Source organism: Symphalangus syndactylus, chromosome 14, assembly GCF_028878055.3.
Source record: "Symphalangus syndactylus isolate Jambi chromosome 14, NHGRI_mSymSyn1-v2.1_pri, whole genome shotgun sequence".
Taxonomy (NCBI): Eukaryota; Metazoa; Chordata; class Mammalia; order Primates; family Hylobatidae; genus Symphalangus; species Symphalangus syndactylus.
The window spans coordinates 24639402-24653079 of record NC_072436.2 but is presented as its reverse complement, the minus strand read 5'-3'; the positions used below and the strand labels follow the sequence as shown (position 1 = coordinate 24653079).

At 37.6% G+C, this 13678-nt stretch overlaps 1 protein-coding gene across 7 annotated transcripts in view; it reads right to left on the bottom strand.

The window, feature by feature from the left end:
• The window catches only part of ALMS1 (ALMS1 centrosome and basal body associated protein), a 234530-nt gene that overhangs the window by 180946 nt on the left and 39906 nt on the right, over positions 1-13678 (bottom strand). For 4 of the 7 annotated variants that reach the window (XR_010115578.1, XM_063617472.1, XM_063617469.1 and 1 more), the window contains one exon: positions 12312-12474. Coding sequence is in view for 6 of the 7 variants with exons in the window: in XM_063617472.1 (XP_063473542.1) it covers positions 12312-12474 (163 nt within the window). In the remaining variant the exon portion in view is untranslated. The remainder of the gene's footprint in view (positions 1-12311; positions 12475-13678) is intronic. The other 3 variants (XM_055242943.2, XM_055242948.2, XM_063617471.1) reach the window with 1 other exon arrangement.

The window sequence follows — 13678 nt, the reverse complement described above, 5'->3', positions numbered from 1 at the left end:
ATACAGCAACTGCCTGCTAAACAAAAGATTATAAATAGGAACCAAAGTCTCCTCACATAATATCCAAAATGTCCAGGATATAATCAAAATTCATTTTTACCACTAAGAACCAGGAAAATCACAAATTGACTGAGAAAAGACAATCAAGGCTGGCTGTGGTTGCTCATGCCTATAATCCCAGCACTTTGGGAGGCTGAAGTGGGTGGATCACTTAAGGTCAGGAGTTCAAGACCAGCCTGGCCAACATGATAAAACCCCGTCTCTACTAAAAATACAGAAAGTTAGCTGGGCGTGGTGGCACATGCCCATGATTCCAGCTACTCGGGAGGCTGAGACACGAGAATCGCCTGAACCCCGGAAGCAGAGGTTGCAGTGAGCCGAGAGAGAGAAAGAGATAGCGAGAGAGAGAGAGCGCGAACGCGAGAGAGAGGGAGAAGACAATCAAATGATGCAAACAAGATGAGTCAAATTCAAAGAAATAAAGTCTGAAAACATCCCAAATTTGATGAGACATAAACTTACAGATTAAAGAAAGAAAGTCAGCTCCAAACAGGAAAACTCAAAGAAATCCACGCCAAGGGCCGGGTGCGTTGGCTCACGCCTGTAATACCAGCACTTTGGGAGGCTGAGGCAGGCGGATCACTTGAGGTCAGGAGTTCGAAGCCAGCCTGGCCAACATGGTGAAACCCCGTCTCTACTAAAAATACAAAAAATTAGCCAGGTGTGGTGGCGGGTGCCTGTAATCCCAACTACTTGGGAGGCTGAGGCAGGAGAATGGCGTGAACCCGGGAGGCGGAGCTTGCAGTGAGCTGAGATAGCACCAGTGCACTCCAGCCTGGGTGACAGAGCGAGACTCCGTCTCAAAAATAAATAAATAAATAAATAATTTAAAAAATTAAAGTGAAATTCTAAAATATGTTCATGAAACCCATAGTAAGGCAAGACAAGACAAACAGGAATAAAGTGAAAATAAATAATAAAATTGCAGACTTAAGGCGTAATAGATCAATATTAACTTTAGGTATAAATTGTCTAAATAAACAAATTACATCTGTAATCCCAGCACTTTGGGAGGCCAAGTCGGGTGCATCACAAGGTCAAGAGATGGAGACCATCCTGGCCAACATGGTGAAACCCTGTCTCCATCAAAAATACAAAAATTAGCTGGGTATGGTGGTGTGCACCTATAGTCCCAGATACTCAGGAGGCTGAGGCAGGAGAATCACTTGAACCTGGGAGGCAGAGGTTGCAGTGAGCCGAGATCACGCCACTGTACTCCAGCCTGGTGACACAGCGAGACTCCACCTCAAAATAAATAAACAAACAAACAAACTAAAATACAGATATTAGCAGAGAGGATTTTTTTAAAATGACCCAATTATATGATGTCTACAAAAAATTCACTTCAAACATAATGACATAGGAAGGTTGAAACTAAAAGACAGTTAAAAAGGCCGGGTATGGTGGCTCATGCCTGTAATCCCAGCACTTTGGAAAGTTAAGATGGAAGGATCAGGCTTTGAAAGGCCAGGAGCTGAAAACCAGCCTAGGCAACATAGCAAGACCTTGTCTCTACAAAAAAAAAAAGATTAGCTGGGCATGTTAGTGTGCATCTATAGTCCCAGCTACTCAGAGGGTGAGGCAGAAGGACTGCTTGAGCCCAGGAATTCAAGGCTGTGGAGCTATGATCATATCACTGCACTCCAGCCTGGGCAACAGAGTGAGACCTTATCTTTATTAAAAAAAAAAAAAAAAAAAAAAAAAAGGAAGAAGAAGAAGGAGGAAGAGGAGGAGAAAAAGAAAGAAAGAAGAAAAAAGAGGAAGAAAGAGGAGTAGGAAGAAGAAGAAGAAAGAAGAAAAAAAGGAGGAGGAGGAGAAGAAGAAGAGGAAGAAGAAAGAAAAGAACTATTCTGTAGGAGTGGCTATATAAGATAATCTTCAGAACAAAGACAATTACGAGGGACAAAGAGAATTCTTACATAATTGTAAAGGATCAATCCACCAAGAAGACAAAGCAATCCTAAATGTTCGTGCAACAAAATCCAGTGTGATACAGTAAAGGCACTAAGAAATGGGAATGGAAACTGAAGAGGTAAGAACTAAATCAGTGAGTAAGAATTTAAACAAAATATCTGTCTTTTTTGGTATTTTCTATTGGCCTCTTTCTGCTATTGTATTCCATGAGGTACCATCTTTGACATTTTGCTTTTCTCTCTACCCATGCTCCTTGCTTAACTACTCTTATGGCATAATTTTAATCATGAATTATTTAAGATCTTCCAAATTTGTATTTCCTATTTCCCATTTGTTCAACTGGCTTTGAAGACACTTCAAACCAAATGATCTGACAAATCAAACTCAGTATGTCCAAAACTAAACTGACTGCCCTACTTTCCAATGGTGTCACCAATTCTTTTTCAATAATCCAGATCCAAACTTGTTTCCAATTTATCTTGTAATCTAAACTATTCAAATTATGTTAAGTGTAGCTACTTTACCTGATATGTAAATTATCTTGACTCATACTTTGGAGCCAATTTGAAATGAAGCTCGGCAGTCACTTTCTGCTTGTTATAAAATAGGACCCAGAGGTTTGCCAATAAAAGAATAAGAAATCTAATTTATTGAGAGTTTTTAGCATGAAGGGTTGTTGAATTTTGTCAAAGGCCTTTTCTGCATCTATTGAGATAATCATGTGGTTTTTGTCTTTGGTTCTGTTAATATGCTGGATTACATTTATTGATTTGCGTATGTTGAACCAGCCTTGCATCCCAGGGATGAAGCCCACTTGATCATGGTGGATAAGCTTTTTGATGTGCTGCTGGATTCGGTTTGCCAGTATTTTATTGAGGATTTTTGCATCAATGTTCATCAAGGATATTGGTCTGAAATTCTCTTTTTTGGTTATGTCTCTGCCAGGTTTTGGTATCAGGATGATGCTGGCTTCGTAAAACGTGTTAGGGAGGATTCCCTCTTTTTCTATCGATTGGAATAGTTTCAGAAGGAATGGTACCAGTTCCTCCTTGTACCTCTGGTAGAATTCAGCTGTGAATCCATCAGGTCCTGGACTCTTTTTGGTTGGTAAGCTATTGATTATTGCCACAATTTCAGAACCTGTTATTGGTCTATTCAGAGATTCAACTTCTTCCTGGTTTAGTCTAGGGAGGGTGTATTTGTCGAGGAATTTATCCATTTCTTCTAGATTTTCTTGTTTATTTGCATAGAGGTGTTTGTAGTATTCTCTGATGGTAGATTGTATTTCTGTGGGATTGGTGGTGATATCCCCTTTTTCGTTTTTTATTGCATCTATTTGATTCTTCTCTCTTTTCTTCTTTATTAGTCTTGCTAGCGGTCCATCAATTTTGTTGATCTTTTCAAAAAACCAGCTCCTGGATTCATTAATTTTTTGAAGGGTTTTTTCTGTCTCTATTTCCTTCAGTTCTGCTCTGATTTTAGTTATTTCTAGCCTTCTGCTAGCTTCTGAATGTGTTTGCTCTCGCTTTTCAAGTTCTTTTAATTGTGATGTTAGGGTGTCAATTTTGGATATTTCCTGCTTTCTCTTGTGGGCATTTAGTGCTATAAATTTCCCTCTACACACTGCTTTGAACGTGTCCCAGAGATTCTGGTATGTTGTGTCTTTGTTCTCATTGGTTTCAAAGAACATCTTTATTTCTGCCTTCATTTCATTATGTACCCAATAGTCATTCAGGAGCAGGTTGTTCAGTTTCCATGTAGTTGAGCGGTTTTGACTGAGTTTCTTAATCCTGAGTTCTAGTTTGATTGCACTGTGGTCTGAGAGACAGTTTGTTATAATTTCTGTTCTTTTACATTTGCTGAGGAGAGCTTTACTTCCAACTATGTGGTCAATTTTGGAATAGGTGTGGTGTGGTGCTGAAAAAAATGTATATTCTGTTGACTTGGGGTGGAGAGTTCTGTAGATGTCTATTAGGTCCACTTTATGTAGAGCTGAGTTCAATTCCTGGATATCCTTGTTAACTTTCTGTCTCGTTGATCTGTCTAATGCTGACAGTGGGGTGTTAAAATCTCCCATTATTATTGTATGGGAGTTTAAGTCCCTTTGTAGGTCACTGAGGACTTGCTTTATGAATCTGGGTGATGGGACGTATCTCAAAATAATAAGAGCTATCTACGACAAACCCACAGCCAATATCATACTGAATGGGCAAAAACTGGAAGCATTCCCTCTGAAAACTGGCACAAGGCAGGGATGCCCTCTCTCACCGCTCCTATTCAACATAGTGCTGGAAGTTCTGGCCAGAGCAATCAGGCAGGAGAAGGAAATAAAGGGTATTCAATTAGGAAAAGAGGAAGTCAAATTGTCCCTGTTTGCAGATGACATGATTGTATATCTAGAAAACCCCATTGTCTCAGCCCAAAATCTCCTTAAGCTGATTAGCAACTTCAGCAAAGTCTCAGGATACAAAATTAATGTACAAAAATCACAAGCATTCTTGTACACCAATCACAGACAAACAGAGAGCCAAATCATGAGTGAACTCCCATTCACAATTGCTTCAAAGAGAATAAAATACCTAGGAATCCAACTTACAAGGGATGTGAAGGACCTCTTCAAGGAGAACTACAAACCACTGCTCAATGAAATAAAAGAGGATACAAACAAATGGAAGAACATTCCATGCTCATGGGTTGGAAGAATCAATATCGTGAAAATGGCCATACTGCCCAAGGTAATTTATAGATTCAATGCCATCCCCATCAAGCTACCAGTGACTTTCTTCACAGAATTGGAAAAAACTACTTTAAAGTTCATATGGAACCAAAAAAGAGCCCGCATCGCCAAGTCAATCCTAAGCCAAAAGAACAAAGCTGGAGGCATCACGCTACCTGACTTTAAACTCTACTACAAGGCTACAGTAACCAAAACAGCATGGTACTGGTACCACAACAGAGACATAGATCAATGGAACAGAACAGAGCCCTCAGAAATGATGCCGCATAGCTACAACTATCTGATCTTTGACAAACCTGACAAAAACAAGAAATGGGGAAAGGATTCCCTATTTAATAAATGGTGCTGGGAAAACTGGCTAGCCATATGTAGAAAGCTGCAACTGGATCCCTTCCTTACACCTTATACAAAAATTAATTCAAGATGGATTAAAGACTTATATGTTAGACCTAAAACCATTAAAATCCTACAAGAAAACCTAGGCAATACCATTCAGGACATAGGCGTGGGCAAGGACTTCATGTCTAAAACACCAAAAGCAATGGCAACAAAAGCCAAAATCGACAAATGGGATCTCATTAAACTAAAGAGCTTCTGCACAGCAAAAGAAACTATCATCAGAGTGAACAGACAACCTACAGAATGGGAGAAAATTTTTGCGACCTACTCATCTGACAAAGGGCTAATATCCAGAATCTACAATGAACTCAAACAAATTTACAAGAAAAAAACAAACAACCCCATCAAAAAGTGGGCAGAGGACATGAACAGACACTTCTCAAAAGAAGACATTTATGCAGCCAAAAAACACATGAAGAAATGCTCCTCATCACTGGCCATCAGAGAAATGCAAATCAAAACCACAGTGAGATACCATCTCACACCAGTTAGAATGGCCATCATTAAAAAATCTGGAAACAACAGGTGCTGGAGAGGATGTGGAGAAATAGGAACACTTTTACACTGTTGGTGGGACTGTAAACTAGTTCAACCATTGTGGAAGTCAGTGTGGCGATTCCTCAGGGATCTAGAACTAGAAATACCATTTGACCCAGCCATCCCATTACTGGGTATATACCCAAAGGACTATAAATCATGCTGCTATAAAGACACATGCACACGTATGTTTATTGCGGCACTATTCACAATAGCAAAGAGTTGGAACCAACCCAAATGTCCAACAACGATAGACTGGATTAAGAAAATGTGGCACATATACACCATGGAATACTATGCAGCCATAAAAAATGATGAGTTCATGTCCTTTGTAGTGACATGGATGAAACTGGAAATCATCATTCTCAGCCAACTATCACAAGGACAAAAAACCAAACACCGCATGTTCTCACTCATAGGTGGGAATTGAACAATGAGAACTCATAGACACAGGAAGGGGAACATCACACTCCGGGGACTGTTGTGGGGTGGGGGGAGGGGGGAGGGACAGCATTAGGAGATACACCTAATGCTAAATGACGAGTTAATGGGTGCAGGAAATCAACATGGCACATGGATACATATGTAACAAACCAGCACATTGTGCACATGTACCCTAAAACCCTAAAGTATAATAAAAAAATAAAAATAAAAATAAAAAAAAATAAGAAATCAGGGCAACTAATATCAAGGGACCATTTCAATATAATATGAATCAAACATGGACACAAATATTTCTTTCATTTGCCTCCTCTTCACCCTATTGATGAGGGAGGGATTCCTGCCTGATAGTTCTGGATTGGCTAGATAAAACACTGCACAGAGGAGACTGACGGTAGTTTATTAGTCACATATACTCACAGCTGGGGAAGACACAGGACATGCAGGACCACACAGGAGTTGTACATGGGAACAGAATGAGTAAACAGGAACTATAGGAGGCAGGCTTGTAGTAGCAAGAAGACAGCGTGATTTTTTTTATTTCTGTAGGAGGGTGTGATTGGCTTGTTTGAATAATTTCACAGGTTAGCATGGGACAGAAATCTATGAGGTTGAGTACCAGGTAGAATACAGTTAGTCTCGTTGATAGAGGAACTGGCTGTGTAGGAAGCCTCTCCACTGAGTGGGGGGCATATCTGGCAGGTAATCTTGTGGTTAGGCCCTTTGAGGACCTCGCAGTTTCAGATGTCAAGACTGTGCATAATATTAAATCTTAATGTCAGCCCATACAGCACAATACTACTCTGAGAGATAAGTGAGGAGCTCAGGATCTTACTGGTAGAAATGAGATGCACCATTTTAACCAAATAATTAAAATGGTACAACTGGGTACATCAGTAGGTATAATCCATAAGGTAACAAGGCAGAATGGAAGGGATGTCATGGGAGAAAGGCTGTAAAGAAAGAACACTGGCTGTTGATATTTGCTAATAAGTGAAAAAGAAAGAACACAAGAAGCAACCTACCTCCACCCAGTCCCCACTTATAGAGTGGAAGATTTATCCCAACCTGAGAATACCAAGCTGTAATCACCCCTACTCCCAGCTCACTTGTAGGTGGAGTGAGGGTCCACTCCAGGAGAGGCAATCCAAGAACACGGACTAACTACTACCCCTTTCAGTATCACAATCATAGAGAAGGGGTGTGTTATTCCAAGAGAAGTAGACTAATGAATCTGCCCTCAGATACAGAGCAGTGCCACAAAGCTTCTGCCCAGGAGAGGCAAGCCATAAGAACAGAGCTCCACACATCTCCATAAGGAGAATGACTTTGTTTGAAACAGAGCATAAAAAGCCCAAGCCTAAGGACACTGACAAAATCAATGGAGATCTTGGTGGTGAGCAATTAAGAACTAATCCAAACCAAACACTAAATAACTAAACAACAAAAATATCAAACATTACCAGCCCAGAGAAAGGATCAATATCCAGAGTTGCAACAAGATATTATCCAAAACGTCCAGTTTAGAACAACAGAAAAGTAAGATGTGCAAAAGAAAGTGTGACACCTTCACAGGGGGAACAAAATAGGCAAATCTGCCTTTCAGAGGGCACACACATTGGGCTTAGCCAGTAACAATTAAAAGCAGCTATTATAAACATATTCAAAGGGAAGAAAAGGATGCTTAAAGAATTAAAGATAGGTATGACGGCAAAGTCACATCAAATACAGAATAAAAGACAGAACTTACAAAATAACAAAATGGAAATTCTAAGGCTGAAAAGTACAGTAACTGAAGTGAAAAATTCACTAGAGGCTCAACAGTAGATATGGACAGACAGAAGAAAAAAATCAGCAAACATTAAGATAAATGAATAGAGACTATGCAAACTGAAGAAAAGAAAGAAGAAAGAAGAAAGAAAAACAAACAAAGGCTTAGAGACCAGTGAGACAAGATTACGGGTGCTGATATATGTGGACGGTGATGCAAGAGATGATAACTGGGCAAAAAAGAGAAAGCAGCAGAAAAAATCCTCAAAGAAATGATGGCTGAAAACTTCCCAAATTAGACAAAAGATATTAACTATACATCTGACAATTTCAGTGAGCTCAGAGTAGAATAAACACAGAGATTTACAGAGAGACATGTCATAATCAAGATACTGAAAGTGAAAGACAAAGAGCATATCTTGGAAGCAACAAGAGAAAACAAATTATATAAAAGAGAACATGAATAAGATAATAGCTGACTTCTCATCCAAAATTATGAAGGCCAGAAGATAGTGAAGAGACATATTCAAAGTGCTGAAAAGAAAAAGACTATCAACCAAGAATTCCAAGCCCAGCAAAACTATCTTTCAAAAAGATGAAATAAAAACATGCCAGATACACAAAAACAGGGAACCTGCAGATCCACCTTACAAGAAATAATATAGAAAGTTCCAAAGGCTGAAAAACAATAACGTTTTCATAACAAAACAAATAGTGCTAGTAAAAATAATTACATCGGTAACTACAAAAAGACATGCTTCATTTCCTGTATTCTGTTAACTGATTTTAAAAGCAATTTGAAAATATATAAAGCAGGCTGGCATGGTGGCTCACACGTGTAATCCCAGCACTTTGGGAGGCCAAGGTGGGAAGACTGCTTGAGCCCAGGAGTTCAAGACTAATAACATAGTGAGATCCTACCTCTACCAAAAAAATTTTTTGAAAAATTAGCTCAGTGTAGTGGTACACACCTGTGGGCCTCACGACAGAGGAGGCTGAGGCAGGAGGATCACTTGAGCTCAGGTTAGAGTGAGCTATGATCATGCCACTGCAATCCAACCTGGGCAACAGAGCAAGTCCCCGACTAAAAAAAAAAAAAAAAAAATACTTAAAGGCATTTATATATGTGTGTGAGTGGTATGTATAACAATAATAGCACCAAAAAAAAGAGGGAATAGAGGTATATGGGAGTAAAGGTTCTGTATCACACTAGAATTAAGTTAGTATAAATTAAATCAGAAGTATATTCTGGTAAGATAAATATTATAAGCCCCAGAGTAATCACTAAGAATATAACTTAAAAAAAACTACCTAGAAAATCATTTTAAAAATTAAACTGAAAGTGTCATAATAATGCAATAATAAAAGAGGAACAGAGAAAAGACACAAGACACATGAAAAACCAAATGTAAGTCAGAAAATGTGAATCCAATCACATCAACAATGACACTAAATGCAAACAGATTAAATAATCACATCACGAGGCAAAAATAGAGTTTTAAAATTAAAAACTCAAGATTTAACTATATGCTCTTTACAGCAGATACATCATTTTTTATTAAAAAAATACAAATAGGTTGAAAGTAGAGGGATTTTAAAAGATAAACCATACAAACAGCAACCATAAGAGCTGAAGTGTCTACTCTAACCTAAGACAAAACAGACTTTAAAACAAAAAAAAAAATAAGGAGGAACAATTTATAACAATTAAAAGGTAAATTCTAATTAGTCGGGCATGGTGGCACATGCCTATAGTCCCAGCTACTCAGGAGGCTGAGGCACGAGTCGCTGGAATCCAGAAGGCGGAGGTTGCAGTGAGCCACACACTGCATTTCAGCCTGGGCAACAGAACAAGACTCTGTCTCCAAAAAAAGGTCAATTCATCAGGAATATATAACAATTATAAACATATATGGATCTAACACCATAATGTCAAAATATGTGAAGCAAATCTGAGAGAAAAAGAGGGAGAAATAGACAATTAAACAAAAAGAGTTGAAGACTTCAATACCCTTCTTTTGAAAATGGAGAAAACAGCTACTCAGAAGACCAACAAGGAAACAGAAGATTTGAACACCTAAACCCACTAGAGCTAAGAGACATCTATAGAACACACCACCTAACAACAGCAGAACACACCACCTAACAACAGCAGAACACACCTTCTTCTCAAGTACAAACTGTATATTCTACAGAATAAACTATATGCTTTAGCATGTAGTTTATTTAGTTTATTGTATTTATGTTTTAACATAAAACAAGCCTCAATAAAACTCAAAAAGACAGAAATCATACAAAGTATGTTTTCCAACAAAAATTGAATCAGGTGAAACGTAGTAACAGAGGGAAATTAAACAACACATTCCTAAATAACCGAAGGGTAAATGTAGAACAATCACAATGTAAACTAGAAAATAAGTTTAGACGAACTAAAACAAAAATATAATAAACCAAAACTTAGGACATGCAGCTAACATAGTGCTTAGGAATTTATCAATTTGTATACATACTTGTAATAATAATAAGAGCTTAAATCAATAACCTAACTGTCCACCTTAAAAAACCGAATAAAAGCACAAACTAAACCCAAAGCAAATGGAAGGAAGGAAAAATAATGACTAGAATGAAAATAAATGAAACAAGAATCAGAAAAGAAAAATAAAGATTAGAAAAAAATAAAGAAACCAGTTTATTTGAAAAAATCAGCAAAATTGACAAAATTTAACTAGATTCACCAAAAGGAGAACAAAAGAAGGGGAAAACTTAAGTTACTAAAATCAGGAATGAAAGAGAGGGCATTGTAACTAACCTTACTGAAATGAAAGAGATTACATGGGAATATTATGAACAGATATATGTAAACAGATAGCCTAGCTAAATGGACAAATTCTATTTAAGACACAAATTGCAAAAGCTGATTCATGAAAAATATAAAATCTAAATAGACTTATGGCAAAGAAAGAGATGAAATTAGTAATTTAAAAACTTCCTATAAAGAACAGCCCAGGTAGTTTCACAGTAAATTCTATTCAAAAACAATTAATACCAATCCTTTCCAAACTCTTCCAAGTGATCCTCCCACCTCAGCCTCCCAAAGTACTGAGATTACAAGCATAAGACACTGTACCTGACCCAAAATTTTATTTACTCCAGTAATTTTTATTCAATTTCTACCATCCAATCCCAGGGCTATTTAATGGATTTCATCACCCTTCAAACTGATCCTAATTTAAATCTACTTATTCAATCTGACCAAAATTACCTATTCTTCTAGTGCTCTCAGTAACTTATTCCCACCTCATCTAATCAACTTCATAAAGAAATCTCTGGTCCTTCTATTTTCTCCTAGAATAACAACTCTTCTGGCTTCTCTTTCCCTATGTAGGCTGAAACCAATAGGTGATCAACTCTTCTCTCTTTGACTGCTATCCTTCTACCATACCCATTCAATGTATTCCTGAACCAAGGATCAATACTGTAATTCATCATCTCCATTCCTGAGTGTTAGTAGGAAAAACAAATCAGAGATTCTATACAGGCTGACAATATTATAAAATCATTATCACTAACCTGAGCTGACTTCTCAGAATTGCCCTCCAATCCTTTTACTTTCCCTTGGTCAGCTCCATCTTAAATTCACTTCAACATAAACTGTAAGTCTTCACCAAAGCACTCTCCTCAAAGCCTCTAACCTAATTCCACCACTACTCACCTCCCTCAGCAGATAATCTTGCTTTTACCTCAAAATTGATTTCTCTCAATTTCCTCTCTACAAACTTATTTGCATCCACTCTTGTCATCTTGGGCTCAATCAATTCCTTTTTCCCTTCAAGTCACACAAAGGAATAAACAGATTCTAACATCAGACTCCTCCATATAATTCACTTCTAAACACTGTCATGTAGAATGCAATGAAAAACCAAATGATTCCTCTAATAAAAGATCAGCGGATTTGTGACGGTCTGCATATTTGTGTCCCCCCTGAAAAGCATAGGTTGAAATCCTAATCCCCAAGGTGATGAAATTAAGGAGGTAAGGCTTTTGGAAAGTAAGTAGATCATGAGGACACAGGCCTCATGTTTGGGATTAGTGCCCACTATAAAAAACAACTCCAGAGAGACCCCTTGCCCCTTCCACCACGGGAGGGCACAGAGGAACATGTCATCTATGACAAACAGGCCCTCACAAGACACTGAATCTCCCAGCACTTGATCTTGGAACCAGCCTCTAGAATTGCAAGAAACAAATTTCTGTTGTTTCTAAGCCACACTTAAAGTACTAAGATATTTTTGTAATAGCAGTCTGAAGAGACTAAGACAAGAGTTGTAAACACATCTAATCTGAAGTATAATTATTATAGATATTAAAAAATAAAAATTAGATAGACCTAACAAGATATTTTTTCACAAGGTATCCGTAAGTAGGACATTTACTATCTCCTTTTTCTACGTACCTGCTTTTAAATGTTTAGGAGCCTTTGGCACAGTGTCAGGAGACATCCTCAACATTCTGAGATCTGAAGAATGATATTCCAACTCTCTTGTTGGCTTATGTGGAACAAATGAAGGCAATAAAAATGAAAAAGACTCATTAATGCCCAGATTAGAATGACCCACCTATGAAGAAATGAAGAAAATAAGATATTAATTTCAAACTTCATCTGCTAAAAATAATCCCTCATTTTTACAAAGATAAACACTGAGAAGTTGTACTAGTTACTTAAGATCATAATCTCAAATCTTCTGAATTCATATATAGGTCATATTTTGTTGGGTCAACTCTAGAAGACTAAATCATCCTGAGGGCTTAGAAATCTGTCTATATGTGCACATGTACCCTAAAACCTAAAGTATAATAATAAAATAAAAAAATCTGTCTATATAAAATATTATAGATAGTATGCTTAGAAGTGTTCTGTTACTCAGAAGTTTGGTCCTTATGATCATCGCAGAATTTGAACCATGGGATTATTCTTGACAAGCTCAGGTATTTCTTTTTAAGGTAGAGAGGTGCACTGTGGGCAAGAAAGAGTAAAAAGGAAAAAGAAAACAGGAATATTTTCTAGAAACTCACAAATGTTTAGAAGAAAAATGAGAGTATCAAAGAACTATAACTGTGATCAGTTACCAACAAGCATAAGTCCTCAAACTTCTTAAAAGTAGTGGAGACTATAAATTGGTAGTGAAGTAAAGGTTAACTGCTCAAAAAGAAGTCCCTAATGTTTCATCAGGTCACAAGCCCTTGCTAGAAAAGAAATTAGAAACCAATATTGGTGACACTAATACCTAAACATGTACAACTTTTCACCAAATTCACAGTGCACCCTCACATAAAAATATATATCATTTTTAGGTTGTCTTTATTTCCCTAAAAAAATTATTTCAGTCACATCTTCTCAGGATGAAGTCTAAAAATGTACATAAGCATGAATTTTTCTATCCTCTTTCATCAATTTTTCATTGTGTAGTAATGAACATTCTTAGGAAGCCGTGTGAAGTGTGGAAATGAATATTCCATATCTATTTCTATATCTACATCTACTGCCCAAACAGGTTTCTCTACTTTTCAACTGGTGAAGATTTTGTACCCATCAAGGGACATTTGACAATGCCTGGAAACATTTTTTGCTGTCATAACTTGTGAGGGGAGGGGATGTTACTAGTATCTAACGAATACAGGCCAGGGATGGATGCTGCAAAACATCCTACAATATGCAGGAAACACGCCTCCCACCATAACAAAGAATTATCCAACTCAAAATGATAATGCTGCTAAGAAGCCCTGCTCTCCACATAGCACAAACTTCTTAGTTTTCAATTA